Consider the following 26872-nt stretch of genomic DNA (forward strand, 5'->3'; position numbering starts at 1 on the left):
GTTTACCTTAAGTCATGCTAAGAGACAGGTAGAGTAATTATCTCCTGATTGAAATGATGTGCTTCTCCATCCCAGAATTCCAACCTCCTCGCACAACCACCTCGCCTACTTTTCTGAATCACTCAGAAAAGCATGTTTCCTTCCCTCTCCCCACCGCCCCCCCTCCAAGAGTGCTTTCTCTGGCAATTTGGGATTCCTTATTCTTTCTCTAAAGCTCTTGTCCCTCTCATGTGGTTGCTTGTCTGCCCTGTGGTGGGTTGTCCTCCATGCCAACTTAACAAGCATGACTCCCCATATGACTCCCCACCCCTTACCCCATCTCTTTCCTATTCTCCTTCAGGCAGCTGCTGAGATTTATGGCTTGCTTGCCCTGGGTTATTTTTGGTTTTGTTTTGTTTTTATAAATGCTAATAAACTTGTCCTTGAGCTTCTATAAGTCCATTCTTAAATCTCTTATTAATGATATTAAAAACCTCAAGAAGGGTTTCTGATTTTCCCAGTTATCATTTGACAACCAAAAAAGTACTCCCCAAAATGTCCAGTAACAGAGAGAACTGACTCCGGAGGTTGCCCTTGACTTACACGCACACATACACACACACAAATGGAGTTTTGGGAATTGATTTTTATATATTTAGATGTTTTGCTTGCTATATTTTGTCTATCCCACACACACGTGACATGTCTGTGGAAGCCACAAGAGGTCCTTGTATCCCCTGGTATAGGATTTATGAATAGTTGTGAGCCACCATGTAGATGCTAGATATTGAACCAGGAACTTCTGGAAGATCAGTCAGAGCTCTTAACAACTGAACCATCTCCCCAGGGCTGCCCCACCCCCACCCCCGCTGCACCCTTTTTTTTTTTTTTAATAATTAAAAAAAAATGGTTTGGGGCTAGATGTGATGGCTCAGCAGTAAAGGCATCTGACACAGCACTGACCAACTGAGTTCAATCCTGGAAGCCACATGGTCCCGGGAGTGGATCAATTTCCATAAACTGTCCTCTGACCTCCACATGTGCCAGATATAAATGTAATTTTTTAAAACATTTTCCCAGGATATAGTGGCACACACATGGAATGCAGAGGCAAGTAGAGATTTCTGAGTTTGAGGCCAGCTTGATCTACATAACCAGTCTCAGCCAAGGTATACAAGACCATCTCAAACAAGCCAAACAAAAAAATAAAAAATAAAAAACACTGACAGGGAAAAAATAGAAAGCACCTGATAATAACAGGTGCTATATTAGCAGCCAATCAAAAGCAGCCTGCCTGTGTCTAAGTGACAAACTGCATCCCAGTACGTCGTCCGATAAGAAACTATTTCTCACAGAACATGTGATATTACAGAACATGAGCAAAGCATTCTGGGTTACTTGCCAGGCAAGCTCCAAATGGCTTGGGGTCTCCATCCACACTGGAAGCAGTGCCACCCGTCTTAGTTACTCATTCTTTCTATAACCTTCTTTCAAATCTCATTAACCAATAATGACAGTCAATTACTCAGAAGACATAAGATAAAGGTTATCCTTTTGAAAACGTGTTTTGGGGTTAGAGATGTATCTCAGTTGGAAGAGTACTTGCCTGACATGCATAAAGCTCTGGGTTCAATCCCTTGCACCGCATAAACCATGTTTGTTAGCAAATTCCTGTAATCCCTGTGCTTTTAAAGAGGTATCATCCTCACTCACTGGCTCAGCAAGTTTCAGGCCAGCCTACATTACATGAAACCTTATGAAAAAAATTGCTTGTTCGTGCGTGTGTGAGTGTGAACACTTGTAAGACATGTTGGTGCACACCTGGTACCTTGCACTTAGGAGTCAGAGGCAGGACTGCTGCAAGTTTGAGATCTGGTAACCTGCTCTACATAGAAAGTTACACACTAGATTTATTTAAGGAAAGAGTGGTCATCAAGATGCCTCAGGTAAAGGTATTTGTTACTCAGTCTTGGGGGCCTGACTGCAATCCCAGAACCCACAAAGACTTGGAAGGACAGAGTGGTGACCCCACAAAATTCTCATTTACCTCCACATGCACGTGCAGCACACAAGCCCACACCCATACACTATACACTCACACAGTAATAAATATCTGCACAACAAGATAATAGTAACTGCTTTTTAAAGATTTTTTTTTTCATAACAAAAATTAGAAGCCACTTTCTAACCTTTCAGTCCACAAACCTCAACAGGCTGGAGAGATGAGGTGAAAACTTGCTCAGACACCCCACAAACAATAGAACCACTCCCTGGTCTTTGTCAACACGCACAAACCAGATTACTTTTCTAGAAATTTATCCTACAGCTTTTTCACCCATGCATACACTGAAATACACACTAAACCATCCCTCCCAATGTTCTTTAAACAGAAACAAATTAGAAATAACCAAATGGTTTTCAGTATGTTCCCACATGGAAAAACTGTATAGCCACTTAACAAGAAAAAAAGACAAATCTTTAATTGAGATTAAAATTATCCCCTAGAAGTATTTATAGTGAGTATATGACTACCATCATATTTTTGTAAAATATAAACATAAATATACATATATATGGACAAAGAAAAAAATCCTAAAATGGATGTTACTGAGTTTGGACAAGCATACGTTTAAGCCATTTGTTTTTTCTAAGACCCAAACTTTAAACTTCAAACTATCTTCACTGTTCAAATTTGTCTCAAACTCCCATTGATTTTTATTATGCCACACACTGAGATGTGATATCACTAATATCAGTATGATGACAGTGATGGGCTCTCAAAAGAAAGAAATTATATACACTGAGTCAACCTCCAAGAATCAAGAACCCTTCCTAGCTGTCCTCTTCATCTTAACCAACCACCAGCTCAGAATACATACAGAACTTGGGCCTGGCTACATAGCTGGGTGCTGCGAGGCCAGCCTGGGCTGCTTGAGCATCAGGCTTTACCAAATGGACCCCAGGGTGAGGAATGCAGCTCAGTGGTGGAGAGCTGGCATGGCATGCCTTCACCCTGGGCTCAGTCCCCAGCGGATGGGAGGAGGAGGAGGAGGAGGAGGAGGAGTAAGTACAATGTCTGACTTTAATAAATGTTCAATAAATTAGTTATACTTCATGTTAATCGAATCTTTGCATATGAACTTAGATTCGCATGATTCCTTTTTGCTCAATTTATTAACCAAAAGGATCGAAATTGATATATTTCTTCTTCTCCCACTTAAATTTTTAAAGAATAATCAAAGCCAAAAGTCCAAAAGACTGACAAACCTGACAACAAAAATTTAAATCTCAAGACTAGATTTGAAATAATCATTTTATCAAGGCACACAAGTAAAAACAGTACTCCATTGGTATTTTCTGGTTTTAAAATACACATTTCAAAACAAACTGTCAAGCACTCACCATGGTAGCTGCGGCCTTTAAACTGCCCAGCGTCCTCCCTTGCCCCACCTCTAGCCAGTTTAACTGCTTCTAAGTGCAACATTCTAAGCTGCTGACAATGAACTAATCACTCTCTCTCCTGCTTGTTTTGTTGTTTTCCACAACATTTTGACCTTTATTTGGCTGCTATCATCACAAACAAACACTGTCCATCCGATACCATTTCAAGGCATTTTATAGAAATACATAAATATGAACATCTTCCTTCTCCATTGAGAGAGTGAGGCAAAGAACTCTGAATGCCTCACCCACTCAGAGCCCTGGCTCCAGGCTGGCTCCAAGAGACTTTATGAAACTGCTGCCCCAACAATACCAGAGGGTTCTTCTCTTCCTTGACTCTGAGCACTATCTCTGGAGTAGGCACACAAACCCAAAAGGAACTAACAATCACACCTAGTGGAATACACCAGGAACCCCAGAATTTGGAAGGCAGAGGCAGGAGACCAGAAATTCAAGGCCAGCCTGGACCACAGGAAATTTTGTCTAAACAAAAACAAGCAATACATACATACATACATACATACATAAAAGCATTGTCCTTCTGAGACTGGCTTAAACACTGATGCTATACATAAATTTATGTAAGTATATATGACATAGAAGTAAAATCTCTCTAAGGGAATGATGGAGGCTAATGGGATGGGAAAGGAGAAAGAGGGACTGGGGAACATGTTCACATGTATTTACATGCACCTATGAAACCATCCTTATGGAACTCAGGACCCATGCCAACTTTAAAATATAAATAAAAAACAGGGGACCTAAAGGATATTGGGTAAGTAACTTAAATATAACAAATCTGCTGAGTTTACCAGGAGACTGTAATGGTGAACCAAAGGTCAACACAAGCTATCACAGGACACACTCTGCACATGGCCAGAAGCATTCCAGTACTGCTCAGTACGTCCTCTGACATAAACTTTAGCAAATGTTATTTTCCTATACACTTAGAAGATAACATATTTGTTGTTTGGTAAAGCTTTGAGCAACCATTGATTCTGCCAACTTAGTAAGCAAAACTAATCATCCTATCAGAAACAAAGCTACAATCTTTTCTAACAGCATTTTTAAGTAGGATGAAAGGACCTGCTGTGGTTCCTTGAGTTGGCACTAGAAACCTTGGTTGATGGCTGCTTGGGAGGGATCAGGAGATGTGGCCTTGTTAGAGAAGGTGTGCCTGCCCCTGGGGTGGTCTTAAGGTTTCAAAGGCCTCCTTCCATCCCCAGTACATTTTCTAGGCTTCCTTTTTGTGGCTTGGGATACGAGCACTCAGCTGCTCCCCACTATGGTGCTGATGGAATCTTACCCTCTAAAATTGTAAGGCCCAAATACACTGTAAGGCTCTCTAAAAGCTGCCTTAGTCAAGCCTTGTGTTTTATCACAGCAACAAAAAAAGTAACTAATACTGGACTCAAGAGCTTTTTTCCCATGATTTTCATTTTGTCTTAACTCTTACAGCAGGCTACATTCTGTGAACAAGCAGAGGCTGCTTAAGTTCTCTCAGTGCTGCTTCCAGTAAAATGACACATCCACGCATACTTGAAGACAAAGGTACGAGAGCATGTCACTGATTTCTTGCTGTGTTTTTGAGAAGAGGGTGTTTCTTGATCTTTCCAAATGTGAATCTTGAGAAGATTTTAGAAGACCTTAGAACCGTAGATTATAAACATCTTAAAAATTTCAAGAGCTTTATAAACATAAAAATATTTTTAAATAAATCTTTATTAATCCCAAGTCACTATGTACATTTAAATAATGCTAATACATTCATACTTGACACCTATCATTTAAGTCTGTAATTTAAGGATATGTTTTAGATGGATGATGGACCCTTATAAAAATTCCCTACACCTCTCCACCTTTTATGGCCCATAACTGACTACCATGTCACAATATGAGATAGAAAACCACCTAATTACAAGCAAAACCTCTTAAAATAATTGAAATCTTAAGGGAAAACTTATTGTGTCAATCGCAAAAGCTTTTCTCCCATAAGACTACAATCCTATTATGTCACAAAAAATAACTTATATACAGGCACTTACTTTCTAGACAATTTGGCACTGGGAGCATGGGAAGTGCGTGCAGGGTAGGGATAGGGGAGTGGAAGTGGGGCTGGCTCTAATACAACCCTGACTGGTGCTTGACAATGCCCTTGACCTCTTAACCCTTACACTGGTCTACACTTCCCAAGTGTCAGCATTACAGCTGTGTGCCACCATACCTGCCTTTTATAAGTAATTTTTACAGAGAAGGAACCACTCAGTTAAAAACGCCTCAGGACACAGAATTACTAAAAATTTTGAAGGTGTTGAAAATAAAGTTACCTGATGAAGAGAATACACAAGATGTCAGAAATGTGAAAACACACTTCAGTAGATAACTTGAAGGGCTATGGCATCAACAATGGAAAAGAGTACAGCAGACACTTAGATGGCTAGTCCACAGCCTTCCCTACTGGCACATGTGGTTGTAGGACAATGCATGTGCCCATGCCTGCCTGTCTGTCCATCTGTCAGGAAGCTGGATGCAGAACCTAGGGTCTTGCATATTCTAGGCAGATACTCTTCCACTAGAGTGACTGATTGTATCCCTACCATCACCAATCTTTTGAGACAGGGTCTCAATTGAGCTCCACAAGCTGGCCTAAGCTCACTCTAGCTCACGCAAGCCTCCCAAAATAGCCGGACTCCAGCACATGCCACTCAGCTGCTTCTTGTCACCATGAGAAATGGACTAAGCAGCTCTCCCTCTGGATGAGCGCCACAAGTAGTCTAGGCCAACTGCCTCCAGTTACAGATGTGGAAACCGTGACCCAGAAAGAGTAAATACCACTTACTTTTCTTCTTCAGAGAAAGCTCAGCAGAGCCCTGTTAAGTCCTGACCTCAGAGTTCTGGTTCCGAGGTCAGCGATTCCAGTTTTTTGTCTGGCGATCTGCAATCTCTCTTATATGCTTTAATCTAGATGTGATTAGTGTTTGCGTTGAACTTTATTTTTAAAATGAATTGCTATTTTCAACAGTTTCTTTGAAGTCCCATCAATCACTCAAGTGAAACCTTGACTGTGTTGAAGGTGATGATGATATGAACGTTTTGGACATGAATTTTTCTTAAAGAATAGAAGACATCTTTGATCTTGGAAAAAATATGAAGGAAAAAATACGTTTTGTTTTATTTTGAAATTACTCTCAAAAGCAACTTTTGAGGAAACAAACTCACTTTAATGAAAGTTAAACACGGCTTTTAAAAACAAATGACCTAGATTTACTTTAACTAAATCAGACGAGAGCATTATCTCTCATACAAATAAATACACTGAGGTGCCAAATGAGAACACATAATTATACTGCCAAAATGCTGTAGCTTTTTTCTCCAGCTTAAGTCATTGTGAAAGAACAGAGTTCGATAATGACTAAATTCTTAACTCAGGATTTAGGACTATAAAGGAACTGGTCTAAATAACTGTTTTTATATACTTGAGGGTAATTGGCAACAACACAGACAGAATGAACATCAACACAGAAGACCAAGAAATAAATCAATTAGAAAGTATGGAGTCCTTACTAGGGTATGAGCAGCCCTGCACACTCTCCATGTTAACTCACTTATCCACCACATACACTACGATCATCTCCCTCCCACTTTACAAATTAGAGGCAGAGTCAAGTTAAGACACATGCATCAGTGACACTTGCAAGAGGAAAGCCAAGATATAAACCTAGTCACTGCAGCCAGCCCTACAGTCTGCAGAGAAAATGCTTACAAGTCACAAAGAATGGTGACACTTTTATACAGAAGGTGCAGAACACATAAACCTAAGGATTCGAAGAGTAAGGTGGTAACTGCAGAGGCCAGGAATGGGTAGCACCTGATAAACCCTGGTAAACTGACTGTTTGTGTATGTGTCTCTGTCTCTCTGCCTCTCACTGTCTCTCTGTCTCTGTGTCTCACTCTGTCTCTCTGCCTCTCTGTCTCTCTCTGTGTCTCTCTCTGTATGTGTGTGTGTGTGTCCCTCCCTTCGCTCAGTATAACACTAGAGCCCTATATATCTATATGTCTACCACTAAGCCAGGAAGACAATTTCATTTTGAAATGATAAAAACATCCTAAATTTGGGCCATGATGATGGTTACACTCTCTGAACACTCAAGAAAAACTAAAGCACTGTACATGTTAAATGACTAAAGTGTATGATTTGTGAACAATATCCCAATTAAATAAGGTAATAATAAATCAAAATGATAATGATAGGGACTGTGGGTGTAGCTTATCGGTAGAGTGCTTGTCTCACATGTGCAAGGCTCTGGAGTTGATCCCAGCACTGCAAATTATACTTTTTCATATATTTATAATAGATATATAATAACACCACCACAGGCGTAAGGAACTTAAAGACAATACACTAGAATGCTTGAAATGGTAAAATCATCTCTGCAGCTTGGGGGTGGGGGGGCCTCATGTTTGCATCCATCTATGTGGTATGAGTGAGAAGGGAAGAGAATGAGGCTAAAGAGATAGCTCAGTCAATAAAATGTTTGCTATGCAACTAAGAGGACCATGGTTTGACCCCCAGAATCCACTTAAAATTGCAAGCATGATATATGAACTAGTAATCCCAGCCCTGGGTAGGGCTAAAACTAGCAGATCCCTGGAGTTCACTGGCCACCAAACCTAGCCACTACACAAGTTCCAGACCAATGATAGACCCTGTCTCGAAAAGTAGAATGGCCCTGTAAAATGACAGCTATGGTTGACCTCTGACTTTCCCACACACGCACATATGAACATGTGTGTGTATGTATATACACACACACACACATAAACACACACATACATGTACACACACAGGGGAGGGCAGGGGTTGTCAAAGATGCAAAAGAAATTGTTGATGTAGTTTCTGAGACAAGTCTCATTCTGTACCCCAGGCCAGCCTTTAATTTTCAACGTGGCCCAGACTAACCTAAACTCGTCATCCTTTTACATCATCGTCTCACATGCTGGGATCACAGATTGGTGCCACCAGCTCCAGCTCCCAGTGCTCTCTGTGTGATGGCACACACCTACAACCCCACCAGGAAAGCTGACACGGGAAGATGATAAATTTAAACCCAGTATTCTGTGGTGGGGTGTTTGTTTGGTTTGTTTGTTTGTTTGTTTAGAAAGAAAGAAAGAAAGAAAGAAAGAAAGAAAGAAAGAAAGAAAGAAAGAAAGAAAGAAAGAAAGAAAGAAACCGTTAGGCTGCTGCTGTAAGGTTACAGAAAAGTGGCACCTCCAAAAGGATACTCAAAGCTGTTATCTGGTAAGAATTTACTAGACAAAAACAAGAGAGGTGACTAATAGAGCAGGAACCAGAGGCAGCAGAAAAATCCAGGACTCAGAACTGGAGATTAATTTACTCAACAAGGTAAGTCCCTGCCAGGGAACAGAGAAAAATAAGGGAGGAAATGAGGCAAGACTGTATATTTTACCCATCAAAGTGATGTTTTCTTGTTGGATCTAGCCCCATCTTATTGCTAGACGAATTTGACTCAAAAGGTCTGGGTTCCTGCCGAAGGTCTCACACAGGTAGAAAGCAGCAAACTCCTGTGTCATTTTGTGTGCTGACATTAGTCAGCAGTTATATGGATTCTTGCTTGGAAGCCAGAAAGGATGAGAACCTGGCAACTGGAGAAATGTGTACAATAAACCATTCTCTAAAATGCAGGGGTTGAACTTAAACACTTTCCTCAAACTACAGCAAAGAAACATTTTGGGCTCAATTCTTTTAATTTTCCCATAAACAACACACAAAAAATTTAATAAAAAAAAAAAAAGCAGGACACCTGAAGAATTCTCAAAATAGATATATGATTTAGACGTATTGCTTCAGACCAAGAGTTCCCTGTCCTGGAGATCAACAAGGCAGGAGCTGGCTAGGTGAGTGATCACTCAATGTGGCCTCCCCACCAGTTCCTCACAATGACGACCTGCTGTTCGGTCTCACCAGGCTACTGATCACTAAGCACAGTAAGACCCCCAGTAAGACCGCGGTGGTGATTTGAATAAGAAATGTCCCCCAAAGGCTGAGGTATTTGAATGCTTAGTCTCCAGCTGGTGATCCTATCTCAGGAAGGTTTATGAGGCTTGGCTTGCTGGGGGCATCTTAGCAATGGACTGGGCTTTGAGAGTTTATAACCCTGCCTTACTTCTAGCCCACTACACTCAACCTTGCATTTGAGGATGTGAGATGGCAGATTCCTCCTGCTGCTGCCATGCCTGCCATTTGCTGCCAGGCCTCCACAACAGGACTGATTCTTGTCCAGTGGAGTTCTATGTCCAAACAAACCCTTCCTTCTCTAAATTGCTTTCTGCCCTTGGTGTTTCATCACAGACACAGAAAAGTAATACAACAGTCCACACTCTGTCTATTCCAAATAAATTTGGAGGCTGAGGGATAGCTTAAAGATAAGAGCATAGGCCTAGCATCCATGAAGCCCTGGGTCTGACCCCAACACTGAAAGGAGAAAACTGTTTTCAGAATTACTTTCAAGATCAGGAGCTCACACAAATATAGACAACACACCATCCTCTGCCCCACCTTAAACATAACATATTGTTTTAATTTGTACTTTTCTGTGTTCTCTTTAGGAATGCAACATTCAGAAAAACTTAGCTCAAAGGTTCTAACTGGGAGGCCTAGGAAATGGCTCAACACCTGCTGCCAACATGGTAGAAAGAACGGTTATCCTCTAACTTTTGTCTAAGCACCACAGGATGCACATGTAAGCACACAAAAAGCAAGCAAAATGTAATTTAGAAAAGTAAGGTTCTAACTGAAGAAAGGTGTACTTCCTTTTCGTAAGACAACTTTCAACCAATAGCATTTTATGTCAGTGGGTCTTAAAATATTACTTCTAGTTTTAAAATTTTATTTTTTTAATTATGTGCCTGTTATGGGTATATGCATGGGAATGCAGCAGGTGTCTGAGGAAGCTGGCAGTGTCAGATCCCCTGAAGCTGGAGTTACTACAAACAGTTATGAGCCGCCTAAGAACCAACCTTAGGTCCTCAGGATAAAGGCAAGCAATCTTGGCGTCTCTCCAGCCCCTTCCAACACTCCTTGTAACAAAGTCAAGTATGACAGCAAACACCTGTGATCCCAGTTCTCAGGCACTAAGGGAGAAGAACAGGCTGGAAGACCAGCCTGGTCTGGTCTACACACTGAGCTCCAGGACAACCAAAACTACAGAGAGACCCTATCTTAAAAAAAAAAAAAAGATAGCCTGGGATATATAGGAATACAGGAAGTTCCAAACCAGCCTGGGATACATAGTCAAATCCTATTTCAAAAAGCAGGAAAAAAGGAAGAAAAAAAAAATCAACAACAAAAAAGACCGCAAATGAGCCAGGTAAGATGGCACACACCTATCATCCCAGCACTGGTAAGGTTGACAGGATGTAAGAAGTTCAAGGTCATTCTGCTAATATTCAGTAAGAATAAGCTACCGGAGCCCTTGCCTCAAAATATTGTCTTGGAAAACAAAGGCTAGCTGGCCATTGTGTGCACCTTTACTCCCAGCACGCAGAAGGCAAGGCAGATGAACATCTGTGGGACTGCATAAGGAGGTCCAGGAGAGCCAGGGATACGCAGAGACCCTATCTAAAAGCAAAACAAAATAAAAGGGTAGAACAGTTGTATGTACCTGAAGTCCCAGACAGTCAGTATGCTAAGGAAAGCAGACTATTTGAACTTATAAGTTCAAGACTGACCCAAACAATATTCTGAGACCTCAGCCTCAAAACACACAAAAATAGCAGAGGGTCAACACATGCTATCTACAGTACATAATCCTTCAATGTTAGGTTTTACTAGTAAAATAGAGCAATACATGAAGATAGTTCAATGCACGGACAGACCATAAAACAAGAACTACACAGTAAATACCTACAAGCACCACACAGAAAAGCTGGCAATATGCTAGCACACACACAGTAGGGTTTACAGGAAGAAGGCATCAGCTAGACTAGACAGAGAAAGCTTTCAGGAAACCTATCTCTTAAACTGAGGCCAACAGAGACAGAAAAGGGAGTTCCATCTTGAGGGAAATGAGCAGAGCAAAGACACTGAAGCCATGGCAGCTAGCTGGGGACAGGCCAGCTGGTCCATTCAGGATTAAAAAGAAAGCACTGGAACACATCCAAATCCATGTCTGGTCTGTGGCTCCCAGCCAAGCCATCTAGCCTGCACATCCCCAGGTGAGATCCCCCAAATGAGAGCCACAGGAGAGTGCAGACCAAGAGCAACTGAGATTCATTCCCAGGAAACTTAGTCACACAGTCATTTACCAACAACGGTCACAGGACAAAGGAGTGGCATAAGGAATGGGCAAAAGCAGGACATTTAAATTCCATGTGAACACTGCAGGAGCCACTGCTAACGCTTCCTACTACCCTGGCCCAAAAGCACTTCAGTGTACTTACTGCATACTATAGTGAACTTCATCTCTGCATAAATAACGTGGCTCCTAGTGTAATGATGAGAGTTAGGTAAGGCCCTTAAGAGAGTTAAGAGGTCCAAGCAGCAGAATCTGAGGCAGACATTTGGGAAAATCCGAACTAACTCAAGCAGCACCCTCCCAACACCCCAAATATGCTTTGCTAAGAAAGGCCTGCTTTGCCAAGTAAAGCCAAAACAAAACAAGCTCTTTGAAGTTCTGATTAAGCATGCAGTTCCAAAATCACTTCAGAGTCCTCTGAGCCCAGATCTGAATACCTCAGGTCATTACTCAGAAATGAGGTCTTTTGGAAGGGCTTCAAGAATAACTCTCCAAGCTACTCCCAAATGAAGAACCTACCACAGGTAGACTGTTCCCAGCACACTCCCTGAGCAGACTCCTGCACACAAGCAAGACCTCTACTGTACAGAAGAGTCTACTTCAAAGTTCTGATTTCCCGAAATGCCCCTTAGCTTTTCCTGCCAAAAGTTTTTCCTTGGCACCAACTTTAAAAATTCCCCATCCAAGAAGTTCATCAGGTAACTCTTGAAAATTATTGACTCACCATGTTAAGATGCTCGGGAGATAGATATGAGTGAGTGTGTGTGTGTGTGTGTGTGTGTGTGTGTGTGTGTGTGAGTGAGTGTGAGTGTGTGTGTGAGTATGTGTGTGAGTGTGTGTGTGAGAGTGTGTGTGTGAGTGTGTGTGTGTGTGTGTGCATTTACTGTTGCTCCTCACATATCATTGTTACTTAGGTACTCTAGTAATTCATACCTTCTGCATTCAGCAAATCCCCAATACAGGTTACCAGGATGGACAAGTGATACCAGATTCCTCACATAAATGTAACTAATGTCAGGACGCTGGAAAGATTAAAAACTAAAGTAATCAGGAAGTACTCCAGAGGGAAGACATGAAATCTTACAGTGTTACTAAGATCATCTCACTGGCTAACTCCCAAGGAAGTTTTTCAAGAAGCCTTTAGAGTTTACAGCTCTAAATAAAGGGTGACTGAAAGTAATGATAACTGCCTGAAAATGAATGGCATACACACAACTATTAGCAAAACACACACACACTACTGAATAAATTGTAGCATGCACAGCGCTAGATAACAATAACCTGACTGTAAATGGAATGCTTTGCTCTTACCTCAGCTCTCCAACCCCTTTTCCACACTCAAGCAGCCACCCAAGGGAACTGTGTTCCTCGAGCCAGCCCATCCCCAGTCACTGATACCTGTCCAGCTCCCCAGGGCTGCTGAGTACACACTGCAGCTCTACAACACTCTAGAACAAATGCCTCCCCTTTCACGTGACAATGGCCACAAAGAAATCCATGCACTGCCACTTTACACTCAGCCACCATCCTGTACATGCCAGAAACTCAGCCTTGCACTAAAGGTGGAGGAAGGATTATAAAACCCAGGAGGCTGAGGAAGGAGAATGGTAAGTTCAAGGCTAAGGAGACTGACTCAAAACTTTAAAAGACAAGGAATATTGTAACCTTTAGAATCTAAAACAGGAAACTGTAAGAAAAAAAAAAAAACTGGGGGGAGGGGTGCACTCCTTAGATCCCAGCACTCAGGAGGGAGATGCAGGTGGAGTTCAAGGTCAATCTGGCCTATAGCACTGGTTCTAGGACAGCCAGGACTACACAAAGAAACCCTGTCTTTGAAGAAAAGTAAAGAGAAAATAAGAAAGAAAGAAAGAAAGAAAGAAAGAAAGAAAGAAAGAAAGAAAGAAAGAAAGAAAGAAAGAGAGAGAGAAAGGGAGAAAGGGAGAAGGAAGGGAAGGAAGGAGAGAGGGAAGGAGGGAGGGAGGGAGGGAGAGAGGAAGGTACGTAGGTATATATTGCTGGGCTAGTGAGATGGCAAAAGCACTTGTTCATTCCCTGGGACTCACCGCAGACGAATCTTTGATGTGTCCATTGTGGCACGTACACATCTACACTCACACATGTGTCACTAAGCATGTACTTCCTACTAGGCACCGTACAGCACAATAAACACTTCTCTGGACTCAAACCCAAGGAGGAAATTACTACCTGAAGAGGGTTATGAGGGCTAAGAAGTAAAGAAAGTGTTGCAGTGCAGGATACACAGGCAAATCAGGAAGTTACAGGTCTCAAACCTGAGTGACATTCAGCATGTGAAAGCTAAGTCAAGGAGGATGTGCTAAAACACTGTAGGTAGGCATGGTGGTGCACACCTACAATCTCAGCACACAGAAGGCTGAGACAAAAAGAGGATCCACAGTGTAAGGCCAGCCTGGGCCACATAGCAGGACCCTGTCCCAAAAAAAGAGAGGAGGGGGAGAGAAGGAAGAGCAAGAAAAAGAGGAAAGGAAAAAGGAGGAGATAGAGAGGGCCTCCTGTGCAAGTTTTAAAAGTCAGTGTTTCAAACTCATTCTTTACAGAGAGGAAATGGGTGGATGTTTGTAAAGAAGAGCCACAGTCACTTAGATTTTGGGAACTGGTGTGACAGAGTGTGACAGTGACTTGCCTACAGTACCCTCATGGGATAAGAGACAAACTCAGGTATTTTAATTCCTCTTCCTGTTAGATGTAACAGGGGGGCGGGGGGGGGGGTGACTGCACTGCAGCCACACTCAGAAGGCAGAGAGGGAGGAATGCTCAGCTGGCTTTCTTCTTTCCCTGCAATGGGGTATTCCAGCCCAGAGAATCGTGCCACCATGCTTCCAGTGGCTCTTTTTGCCTCAACTAATCTAACCTAGTCTATCCAGGCTTGCCACCAAAGTGATTCCAGATCCTGCCAAGCTGGTGATCCGTACTAACCATCAGGGTCCAGTTCAAAATCACTGTTTGAAATTAGTGTTCAGTAGGCCTTCATCAAAGGGGCTTCTCAGGCTGCAGGCATGGATTACAACACAACCCACAACTACCCAGAGTGCCCAGAATAAGTGACATCAGAGTGATCAGCCCACTCCAGGGCTCAGGGAACATCAAGCAAGATGGGACAGGAAGACTCTACAGAGCCATTGCATCATCAAGTCACTACAGCTGTGGCTATCTGAAGTCCTACACAGACTGGGCCCACCAACATTCCGGCATGGATGGCAGAGAGGCCCAAGAGGGGCTCACGCCTCCCTACAGGAGTACTTACAATTACCAGTTGTTAATGGTGCCCTGTCTTCACAGATGTAGCCACTGTTAAATTAGTTGCCTTTGCTCTACACCCTGCTACCCAAGCTCTAGCAAGACGGTAAATTAAACTCAGTAGCCACACACAAAAAGAAGACACTAAAGTAGGAGGGGACTTGGTTCCAGCAGGAGACAGTGGAGGATAAAGAGGGGAATGTGTGTAAAAATAACTAAAGTCCTTATAAAAATATATGAAACCGTCAAAAATTCATAAAAATCACTAACCATGATATTAGATATTCTGATTCTTCGCCAGAATTCTACAAAAGTTAAAAATGTAAAAACAGTGAAAAAAAATCAGCAAAATAAAAAGTAAAAACAAAAAATAAAAAGCCCAAATGGGCAGCCTGATAAATGGAAGAAAATATTTACAAAAATCTATTCTTATTAGGGATCTGCAGCCAAACATAAAAAGAATCCTGACCCTTGATAAAAAAAATTCAATAACCCACAAACACATAAGATCAGAACAGCTATTTCTTCCAAGAAGATAGATACCCAGGTGATACAGGTAACCAAGAAACACATGAGAACATATTCAGCATCCTCAGGGAGTGCCAGTTATCCCAACACGATGGCTAGAAAGGATTAGTAAGAATGTAGAGATAGAATCCCATACATTCCTAGTGGTATTGTCAGGCAGTATAGCCACTTTGACCTGCCTTGCATGTCCTCAAAGGGTTAAAGTTATCCAGGAATTCCATTTCTGGGTATTTATTCTCCAAAACTGAAACCATGTGCATAAAAGCTTATACATGAATGTTCCTAACAGAATTCTTCGTAAGAGTCAAAAGGTAGAAACAAATGTTCACCAACTGTCATGGTTTTAACATGCTTGGCCCAGGGAGTAACACTATTTGGCAGTGTGGCCTTGTTGGAGTGGGTGTGTCACTGTGGGTGTGGGCTTTAAGACCCTCATCCTAGTGCCTGGAAGCCAGTCTTCTCCTAGCAGCCTTCAGATGAAGATGTAGAACTCTCAGCTCCTCCTGCACCATGCCTGACTGGATGCTGCCATATTCCTTGATGCCTTGATGATAACAGACTGAACATCTGAACCTATAGGTCAGCCCCAATTACATGTTGTCCTTATGAGCATTGCCTTGGTCATGGTGTCTGTTCACAGCAGTAAAACCCTAACTAAGACACCAACTGTTCCTAATTTAAAGAGTGCTACAATGGAATATTACTCAACCATAAAAAGGAATAAAAACTGGTCTATGGGGGAACCTTGGATTTACAGTGCTAAGTGAAGTAAGTCAATCACACACACACACACACACACACAAACATTTTACATTATTAAGCCTGTGTCACATGCACAACAGGCAACAGGCAAAGCTACATTTTGGAGTGGCTGTGATGGAGATAGCAGAAGGAGGCTATAGAATTTTAGAAAAGATGAAAATGCTTTCAAATTGAGTAGTTGTGATAGTTCTACAACCCTGTGAATACTCTGAACAGAGAATATACTTGAAACAGGAATATTTTGTGTGCTAATAAAGTTGTAACAAAAGAATGTTAAAAAGCAGCAAAAAAGAGGCTGGAGGCCTGTAAGATGGCTCAGCAAAAAGGTGCTTACTAAGCCTAATATCCTGAGTTGGATTCCCAGGACCCACAGAGTGAAAGAAGAGAACCAACTTCTTCAGGTTGTCCTCCCTCTTTCCCTCCTCCTCCCCCTCTCCCCCCCCCCCCTCACACACACACACACACAAACACACACACACACACCACTGCACATAAAGGGTTGAGTACTTTAGACAATGAATGCTAGAGGATGAAAAAGGAGCAGAGGGAGTGGCCAGAAGGAAACACACTGCCCAAAGCAGGACAGGTCCATCACTTCCTGTTTCATGTCCCTCACTGCAGGCTGGGAGGAAATATCTCAGCAGCTCAGAGAAGCAAGCAGTGGTGGACACTGCAGGGCTACTTTCAAAAAGTCCCCAGTGCATTACAAAGAAGAAGCAAGGGGCTCTGCTTCCCTCCACAGGCTCTTTCCTGTTGGCCAGTTACCTGCAGGAATACTTTCAGAAGCCAGAGGACAAACTAAGGCACCTCCTGATGGGGCAATCATTTACTGACTGCACCAGGTCTTAGAATGAAAAGAAGCTACAGGTTGAGAATCTAACTTGCAAGTCTAAGGTTTTTTTGTAAAACAGGTTCTACTACATAGCAGTCAGTTTCCTGAACCCTAGGATTACAAGCATGTGCCCCCATACTGGACAATGGAAGTCAAGTCTCTGCACACCAAGGTGGCTGTTTATTAAATACTGAATTCTGTACAATCTTATGACAGGTACTAATCTAAAGTAAGGGCACAAAAAAAATCATCTTTTGTGCATATATAAGGAGTAGTATGTATATGAAATCATCTTTTGTGTATTTAAGGTATATGTATAACAGAAGTGGATTTCCTGTTTAGACTCCAGTCCCACCCTCAGGTATCTCATTATGTATATACAAATATTCCGAAATCAGGGAAGGGAGCATACCAGAACTCCAAAAGAATATTAAATCAGAAACACTTCTAGCCCCAAGCATTCTGAATAAAGGCTACTCAATCTGCACTAAATTAGGAAATTCAGAAGTCTCTGAAGTTTCTAAATAAAAATAAGTCTTCAAACAAACAAGAGGATTACTGTGGCACGTATGAGTCTCTTGTGCCTAGGGGCACTGAAGCATGGAGAATCCTAGCTTGAGTAGCTCCTGGTTGTCCTTGCCCAAGGCTGCAGGTACTCTACTCCCTCACTACTGCCCCTGTAATCCACCATGGTTTTCTTTCCCTTCTAGGCCTCTGTTACCACATATGGTTGTTTGAATGAAAGATGTCCTTGTACTCTCAGGCATTAGGACACTGGGTTACCAGTTGGTGGTACTATTTGGAGAGGTTATGGAACCTTTATGAGGTGGAGCCTTGCTGGAGAAGAAACATCCCTGGGAGTAAGCTCTGAGAATATGTAGCCTGCCCCACTTCATTTGTTCTCTGCTCTGTTTGTGGTTAAAAGACATGATCTCTCAGCTTCCCACTACAACCACCCTGTCTTAGGGTTTTACTGCTGTGAGCAGACACTGTGACCAAGGCAACTCTTATAAGGACAACATTTGATTAAGGCTGGTTTACAGGTTCAGAGACTCAGTCCATTATCATCAAGGCTGGAGTATGGCAGCATCCAGACAGACATGGTGTAGGAGGAGCTGAGAGTTCTATATCTTCACCTAAAGGCCACTAGAAAACTGGCTTCCAGGCAACTAGAACAAGAGTCTTAAAGCTTATAATGACACATTTTCTACAACAAGGCCACACCTGCTAATAGTGCCACTCCTTGAAGCATACATATTCAAACCACCATACATGCCATGTCTCCCCACCCCCCATTACTGACTCTCTTTCTGGAACCAAAAGCAATAGTAAACTCTCCCATGAGTAACTTTTGGCTATGGTTTTTTTATCATAGCTATAAATGTTGTAGCCTCTTGCCTCTGTCTGGTACCATTCACAGTGCCACCCTCACACACCACAGTATCCCACCTTCTTCTAGGGCAGTAGTTCTCAACCTGTGGGTCATGAGCAGTTTTGAATAACTTTTCTCAGGGATAACCTAAGACCATCAGAAAACCTATTTATATTATGATTCATAACAGTAGAAAAACTGTAGTTATGAAGTAGCAACTAAACTAATTTTTTTGGCTGGGTGTCACCACAACATGAGGAACTGTATTAAAGGGCTGCAGCATTAGGAAGGTTGAGAACCACTGCCCTAGGGCCCACAGAGTCACCTAAGACTGCGCTCTGCACTGCCCACTGAGCCCTTGGGGAATCATCACATCCTAAAGAAACCATGCTCCTCTAAATGTCAGCTACCCTGCATCTACTACATGCCTGTGGACAGTGGGGCTTTCACACCATCTGCCTGAGCTTCAGAACTCGCAGAGCATTGGCAGTACCAAGAATTCCTGCCCAGGGAGTTTTCCCAGACAGCACCCTTGGCTGCTGGGCCTTCTCACTCCACTGTTCTCACCTGCCATGGCTCTGGTCACATGATTCAGGAAGCTGGGGAGTCCATGATGACAATTCCCTATGGTATCTATGCTGGCTTCAACCATATCATCAACTGCACACAGGCCATCAATTTCCCCATCCTGAGGCACATGACTAGCAAAGTAGATTCAGTGAAGCTGCCAGGCCAGGGTCAGCTTCTCCACGGCTGTCTTCATGTGCATCCTGCAACCAAACACATGAGCTGTGCAAACAGAGTAGACAGCTGTGGACTATCTGGAGCCCATGACACCTTCCAGGCAGGCGCTAACCACATGGCAAGACCTTCATACATCCAAGAAGGCTCTGATGGGCCTAGGGCATTTCCTGTTTCACCAGGCCACAAGCCCTTTCTTCCTATGGCCACAAACAATGAGATCTACTACAACACCCAGTTGTTATTGGGGCTGCAACCATTAAGTGCCAAAAATGCTAATACCCAGCCTAGAACTTCAACCCATAGATCCCAAGATCCCAACACAGCCTCATCCACCCTGGACCCATCTTCCCCACATCACTACCTATCAACTAGCAGACCAGTCTTAGACAATGTCCCTTTGAACTGAGTACAGGAGCCGACTGTCAAGTGTCCAGCTCAGAGGTGCCTGCAGGCAGGACAGTGGATACAGCCCTGGGCCCAGAGCTTCAACCTCAAGCTTCACATGAATTTCTGGTGCCCAGCACTGTATCAGCGATCCCTGTACAGCAGCTTCCTACTGTCATAGTTCTGAAGTCTGTTTAATCTTGGATACTAAGGGCTTGTCTCCACTGCTCACTGCTCTCTATATGGAAGCTTACTAAAATCCATCAAATATCTATCTCAGAGCTTTGGTCCAGTTTGTGGTCATCCATGACTGAGCCCTTTCTATAGGCCAGAGGTGATGCCACTGCACTATGGTGCTACTTATTACATCACGTTTGCACTGCATTCTTCTTCCTTTCAGACCTTTTACAAATACGTCCCCCTTTGCTTATTCCTTATGACAACTCTATAGTTGGAGCCTTATGAACACTCCCCTTTTTACTACCAGACACAAAGAAGGGCCAACTAACTTCTCTAAGATCACTAAATCATAATGGCATCAGAGTACAGCCTGGGTTGTCTGCCCTCAAAAGTACACTGGGTCTTAGCGTATGCCCTGTAATATGGAATCTAGAATGCTGCTGGTTCCTGTTGTCCTTATCAACAAATATCTTGAACAATCTCCAGTTTTTGTTCTCAGCTTTCGATGCCAATCAGCCTTGGGACAACACAGCAGAGTAGGCATCCACACACTCACCTCTGGACGGAGCCCTCTACAGAGAGGGAAACTAGAACAGCAAGGAAGCAAGCAAGCCACAGCAGCAACACTTCATGTCTCAGCTCTTTGAAGTTACACTTAAGGCCTGAATGTGGCTCTAATCAAAAAGAATCTAATATGCACCTTTGTATTTGCATATTCTTACATATTAGAGAAATGTAATATAAAATCAGCAGTGTTTCCAAATCAAAGCTCTAAAGAAAAAATTCCTCTGCTTCTTTATATTATCCTTCCAATTCTTAAACAAATAGCCCTTCCACTGACTTACACAGATCCTGCCTAAAATCTTTAGATCATCCCACTGTGAACAGTTCTGATACAGTGGTTTACATGGTTCATTATATTCTAGTTTTATCAAACAAATTTAACTTTAAAATTCAAAAATTTCTCCATTGCTGAAGAAGAGAGACATTCAAGGAACCTACTAGCCAGCTAGTCTAGTCAGTAAACTCCAGTTTCAATGACAGATCCTGCTTCAAAAACTATGAAAAAGCAACGAAGGACAACAGCCTGTCATGAACCTCTAGCCACTAGTGAGTACACAGAAATAAACCATACACACACACACAAAACCACAACATAACATTGGCTATATGCCTATAATCTCAACACTTGTGGCAACGAGGCAAAAGGAATGCTTTGATTTCAAGACTAGCCTGACTACATAGTATGTTCAAGGCTAATCTGGGATACACAGGATGACCTTGTCTTAAAAATGAAAAGATACAAATAAATGTCTTTATGTTTTAATATTCTGTGATTCAAGTATGTCACAAGACCAAGATGGCCTTCTTCCTATTCATTCTCATCCTCTCTTATTGTTCCAAATAAGAATTCTGGCTATATATTATAAGCACATGCCTGCAAGTGGTAACTGCCTGGGAATTAACACAATTCAGCTTGAAACCTGACAGGCAGCAATGGGAAAACATTCTGAGAAACAAATTACATTTGAAAACCAGTACTGTATGCCTAAACTAGCTAAAGCCCAAAAGAAGTCTTGCCCAGTGTGACCTAGGCGAGTTGGCACACAGACATAGAAAAGGTGACTTAGGAGCCTGTGGGAATGTGACAAGTCCGAGAAGGCATTATTACTTCAAGTCTGACTTAAGAGCGTCTGCCCATGAGCCACCTTCTCTAAAACATACAACATACAACAGATGCACAGCCACGCACTTACATCAGCTAGAGGCATCTAATGATTACGTGCCCAATTCTATGAAGATAAATATTTACCAAGAAAAGTCATCAAATTAAACTATTGCTTCACACGGTCTTCTGGACATAATAGGGCTGTTGAACTCATGAACTCACAGCAGCTGTGGTTATCTGCACAAGACTGAGTCCATCAACATTCCTTCATGGATAGAGAAGGGGCCAGTTTCGTTCCCTGCTTGAGTTCATGCCATTGCAGTAGAGAGTTCCCCCTGCAGAAAGGAGTCCTTTTTCACCCTTGAATTTCCAAAGCCCTTACAGTTTACTTTGGCCCAAAGACAATGCCGAACATGATACATGCAAAAACGTGTAAAGTGTTTAAAAATGTGTACAGCCATCTCATGCTACATACAGTCTACCAAGTAGAAAAGACTAGGCTCATCAACTTGACAAGGTGACTCCGAAGGCCCAGAAATGCCTGGAGTCACAGCTGACCAACAGTCACCCACCCATCATATTTGGGCAAGACCCTCAACTGCCAGCTGACTGATGTTGCAGGAGGGATTCAGCAGGAACAAGAACACCATCACACAGCTGGGCCCAGCCCCAACTACCAAGCCCCTAAATGGTGAACTAAAGGAATAGCTGCCATTTTAAACCAAGTTTTGAGGGATTTGTTAAGCATTAAGTAACCTAAAACTCAACATGCCCCAACCTAATGCAAACCACTAAGCAGCAGACAAACACCAAGCTGCAAGAGCAAAGTGAGCTGGCATGGAGGGCAATGGTGTTGATGAAGCGATGAGAAATGCAAAGCAGCATGATGCACAAATCACTGCTCAGTTCACTCAAGTGTAGCAGAACTGAACACTTTATGAAGTAAAATCACTAACATAAGAATCTCAAGAAGCAAGGAGAATCAAAATTTTAACACCAAAAGAATTTATTTTTTTCAATGTTCCACACCATTTCTGAAAATAACTAAGTACTTTGCCCTCCCAGTGAACACCAAAAATAATGCCTCTCAGATAGGCATGGTGGCACACACCTGTAAGCCTAGCACATAGGTGACAGACAAGGGGAGATCTTTGGGAGCTCAGGGTTAGCCTGGTCTACAGAGCAAGTTCCAGTGAGATTCTATCTCAAACTAATGACAATAATAATAAATAGATAATGCTTCTCTAACTGTATTATCTAGAGGGATAATCAACTAAAGTCTTATGGAAAAGGAAGCAATTATAACAAAAGGCTTCACTCTACTTAGATGACACAAACATATGAGTAGATGGGTGAGAGGTGTTTGCAGGATAGAAAAGATAGGACAGAACACACAAACCTCTACAACAGAGCTAAGCACTTAACTATACTGAAGGGCTGTGTTATGTCTCACATGAGTAGCTACAAACACTTAGTGTGCTTGCTAGTGTCCCATCAACACTCATAGATACCATTTTTATCCCTACTCTTTGTCCGCCTTCTATTAGCTAGAAACCAGTCATATCTAAGGTATATTACTACACTACATTTTAATTAATATTTTAGTGTCAAGGTAAAAAGGGAACCCTTTTTATTAATTATTTACATCCCAAATGTTGCCTCCTACCTCCTTCACCTCTGAGAGGGTGCCTCCCAGGTATCCCCCCCCATGCCAGGGCATCAAGTCTCTACAGGATTAGGTACATCCTCTCCCACTGAGGCCAGACCAGGCAGCCCTCTGCTACATATGTGCTGGGGTGGAGGGGCTTGGACCAGCCTGTACGCTCTTTGGTTAGTGGCTCAGTCTCTGGGAGCTCAGTCTGTAGGGACAAAAATGGAACAAAGACTGAAGGAATGGCCAACCAGTGACTGCCCTAACTTGGGATCTATCCCATGGGCACCAATCCTTGACACTACTAATGATGCTATGCTGTGCTTGCAGACAGGAGCTTAGCATGGCTGTCCTCTGAAAGGCTCTACCAGAAGTTGAGACAGATGCAGATACTCACAGCCAAGCACTGGATGGAGATCTGGAACCCCTATGGAAGAATTAGCAGAAGGATTGAAGGAGAGAGCAACCCCTTAGGAAGACCAATGGTGTCAACTAACCTGGGAACCCTTCGTCTGTTCCCATTCCCCCAATGTGAGCACTGTTACTGTTTCCTTCAGACCAGCTCTCTTTTCAAAGCTGTACAATGCCACACTTTCAGCTTTATGCCCAGGGGTGGGGGTGGAGGTGGGGATGTCCATTCACATGTGAGAATGCACGTGCACAAATATATTCATCTGTTTGTCTGGGGGGCTGGAAGGGTGCTCTGCACTGGAGTTCTTGCCTACCAGCTGGGTTTGAGTTCCAGCCCCACAGAACAAAGCATACTCTTCCAAGCCATCATTATAAACCAAGTAGAATTCTCCTTCCATATTAAGTTGTTTGGCAACCACTTACATAGATTGCATCACAATCCTTATCAAGGATCTTTTTGTGCCTGCTGTGCCCAAAGCACCATATCTCCTGCTAACCAGAACATGCCACAATCATAAGCCTGTGAAGACTGCCATCCATTTCCAAATCCCGAAATGACCTAAGGGTAAAATATTGAATTAAAGCAGTATTATAATGGGTTAGTTTCTAAAATAGCTCACCCATTATCACCAAAGAGAAATCAACAGCTGTGAAAGACCCCACTTTCTCTCTAAAAACAAAGAACAAACGAAAAGGAAACCTAGCTATTTAATGGCTGGGAGAAAACTGCCTTTTTGGAACCAAAACAGGAATTGTTTGGATCACTGAATGAAAGTAGCCATCCCAAAGTTCAGAGACCAGTTTATCTGACTTGTGAAAGTGGGTATCCAGGAAAAAAGAAAATCCCTGGAGCCAGATGCTGACCAGCACCGATTCTACAGGTACACTCTCCAAAGAATGGCCCTTCACGGTCCATTCACATACACACACCATCACCTCCTGGTGCAGAGGACAAGGATAAACTGAAGCTTATGAAATTAAGCTTCCAGAAAATTAAAGAGCTTTGAAAATGAATTTCCTAGTTAAAGAAAATCTCCCTAAATGCTGTACAATCTTTTAAAAATGTAACCAAATAAATGTGTCTCTGTTGCCCAAAAATATGGAAAACTTACACCTATCCATGGCGGCTATGCGTAGAGAGATGAGGCAGTATTGTGTTCACGACCAATCTGGCCTACAGAGTGGCAAATTCCAAGCTAGTCTGGGATAGAGCAGAGCCCTTCCCAAAAGAGGGGAAGAGGGGATGAGATAGTGACTCGGTGGTTAAAAGCACTAACTGTTCTTCCAAAGAACCTGGGTTCAGTTCTCAGCACATATAGCTCTGTAACTGCAGTCCCAGCAGAGTAACACACCCTTATGATTTCTTCAGGTTCTTCATGCTTACTTTGTACCAGACATACATGCAAACAAATACCCAGACACATAAAATGAAAAATAAATACATCTCAAAGACAAAAAGTAAGCAAACAAAATATTTGAAACTCCATTAAATCCTTCTGCCTAGTCTTATAAAAACAAAGGAATGATCACTTAAAACTCTTTCTATATATTAAAAAGTGTAATGATTATGCATCAGCAGGAAGCAGAAGGCAGAAGAAAGGATTCCTATAATCACAAACTCAAACTTTTCCTTTTTTAATTGAACCTGTTTAAATCTAAAATTAAAGCAGTTTTTAAATTTTTCTGAGCTGGGATTAAAAGCACTAGCTATTCTTGCAAAGGACCTGGGTTCAATTCCCAGCACCTACATGGCAGCTCACAAACCATCTACAACTGTACTTCTAAGAGATCCAGTGTTTTCTTCTGACCTCTGTGGACACCAGGTACACATGTGGGCATATACAGATCTGTAGACAAACGCTTACTCATAAAAGAGTGGAACTTTCAGATTCTCAACTTTCATGGTACAACTGAGAAGCCAGGATAGGAAAAGGGACGCCAAGCTTCATGGTGGCACTTGTCTGTAACCCTAGCAAGAGACAGGAGCAGGTGGATCTCCATGACTTCTAGGCTGCCCTGGTCTACATAGCCCAAGAGACCGCATGAAGCCCATGCCTTACAGGCCTGGGTCCTAATCCCTGTTTTCCTCTAGCACATTTCAAGGAAAGCAGCTGAAAGCTTCCAGGTTAGTCCCAGCAGCAATTCTGTGCAACAGCAAATCTGTGCCCAGCCTAAACCACAAATGTGACAGGAAATGGAATTGGTTTTATTGCCAAGGCTGCTATGAGGTTACTTAAGGCTTGTATACTCTATCTGCTCCTCAAGGAAATCAAATAAATGTTAGCTAGTAAAGCCCCCACAAATCTTGATATATACACATTGCCACACTTATTCATTCAATAAGTGCTTATCCCACATCTCCCACATGTCAGCCTCAGACACAGCTGAAGAGATTGATAACAACACCAGAAAAGGAAACTCAGACCCAGGACCTTACACTGTGCTTGACAACCTTTAAGAATCAGGGGCCTTTCAGAGACTGCACTCTGCCAAAATATCACCTCTCAGCTACCCAGCATAGATCATAATGGTAAGCCCTGTCTTTAAAGCGACACTCAAGCTTATGGCACTCCCCCAGCAGGCGCTGTGAAGCACTACAGGCATAAACACAAACAAAGAGATACTGCAGTAGTCAGCACTGATGCACACAGAGGAGGAGCTGCACTTCTGCCTTAGCAAGGATGGAGTAGGGATCTTTCCCAGATACCAAGAATACACTGACAAGAGTGGCCTTGACCCTGACCCCGAGGACAGAATCATGACAACGGTCCATTACCAAGCACCTGCTGGCTGTCAGTTCTGCTGAAGGCAGGTCACTCTACACACATTCCCCTTACATGAGTCTTGCAAGGTGGCTGCTCCACCAGTTCACAGGTGGGCACTCAGGCTCTGTGGTTATTTCTCCAGAAGAAAGGGCAAAATGAACAAAGGTGAATGCCTTTTCTCAGCTTGGCAGGAACTGAAGGCAGGTCAAGGGCAAGTTTATTTTATAATTCTCATTACAAGCAGACACTGTAATAACTGCAACTTCTCAGAGGGAAGAAAAAACATCTACGTACATTCAACTAGATGCAGGTTTCAACACTAATCAAACTTACAATGTGCTCATATCCTTCTTTCTCATAAAAATAGCTCTAAGTAAAAATTCACAGATGATGAGAAAGTTTAAAATACATATTCTAGGCCACCTGCTACAAAGATACTTTTGCACAACTTCTAAAAACTTTTTAAAAATCTGCTTCAATGCTCCTACTTAACATAAACTGTTAGGATAATAGCTATTTCCTTTCTATCCAGGTAGCACCCACTAACCACTTAACTATAATTG

General features: G+C 42.5%; 1 protein-coding gene across 4 annotated transcripts in view; it reads right to left on the reverse strand.

Moving 5' to 3' along the window:
- The window catches only part of Ppp2r5e (protein phosphatase 2 regulatory subunit B'epsilon), a 148427-nt gene that overhangs the window by 97616 nt on the left and 23939 nt on the right, over positions 1-26872 (reverse strand). Inside the window, exon 1 of one of the 4 annotated variants that reach the window (XM_021178530.3) lies at positions 3382-3590. The exons of the other annotated variants lie outside the window; for them this stretch is intronic. Within the exon in view, the coding sequence (XP_021034189.2) occupies positions 3382-3463 (82 nt within the window). The 5' untranslated portion in view covers positions 3464-3590. Of the gene's footprint in view, positions 1-3381; positions 3591-26872 lie in introns of those variants that run through there. 4 annotated transcript variants of the gene reach the window in all.

The sequence above is a fragment of the Mus caroli genome, unplaced genomic scaffold (genome assembly GCF_978045245.1).
Source record: "Mus caroli unplaced genomic scaffold, Mus_caroli_1 scaffold_14, whole genome shotgun sequence".
Taxonomy (NCBI): Eukaryota; Metazoa; Chordata; class Mammalia; order Rodentia; family Muridae; genus Mus; species Mus caroli.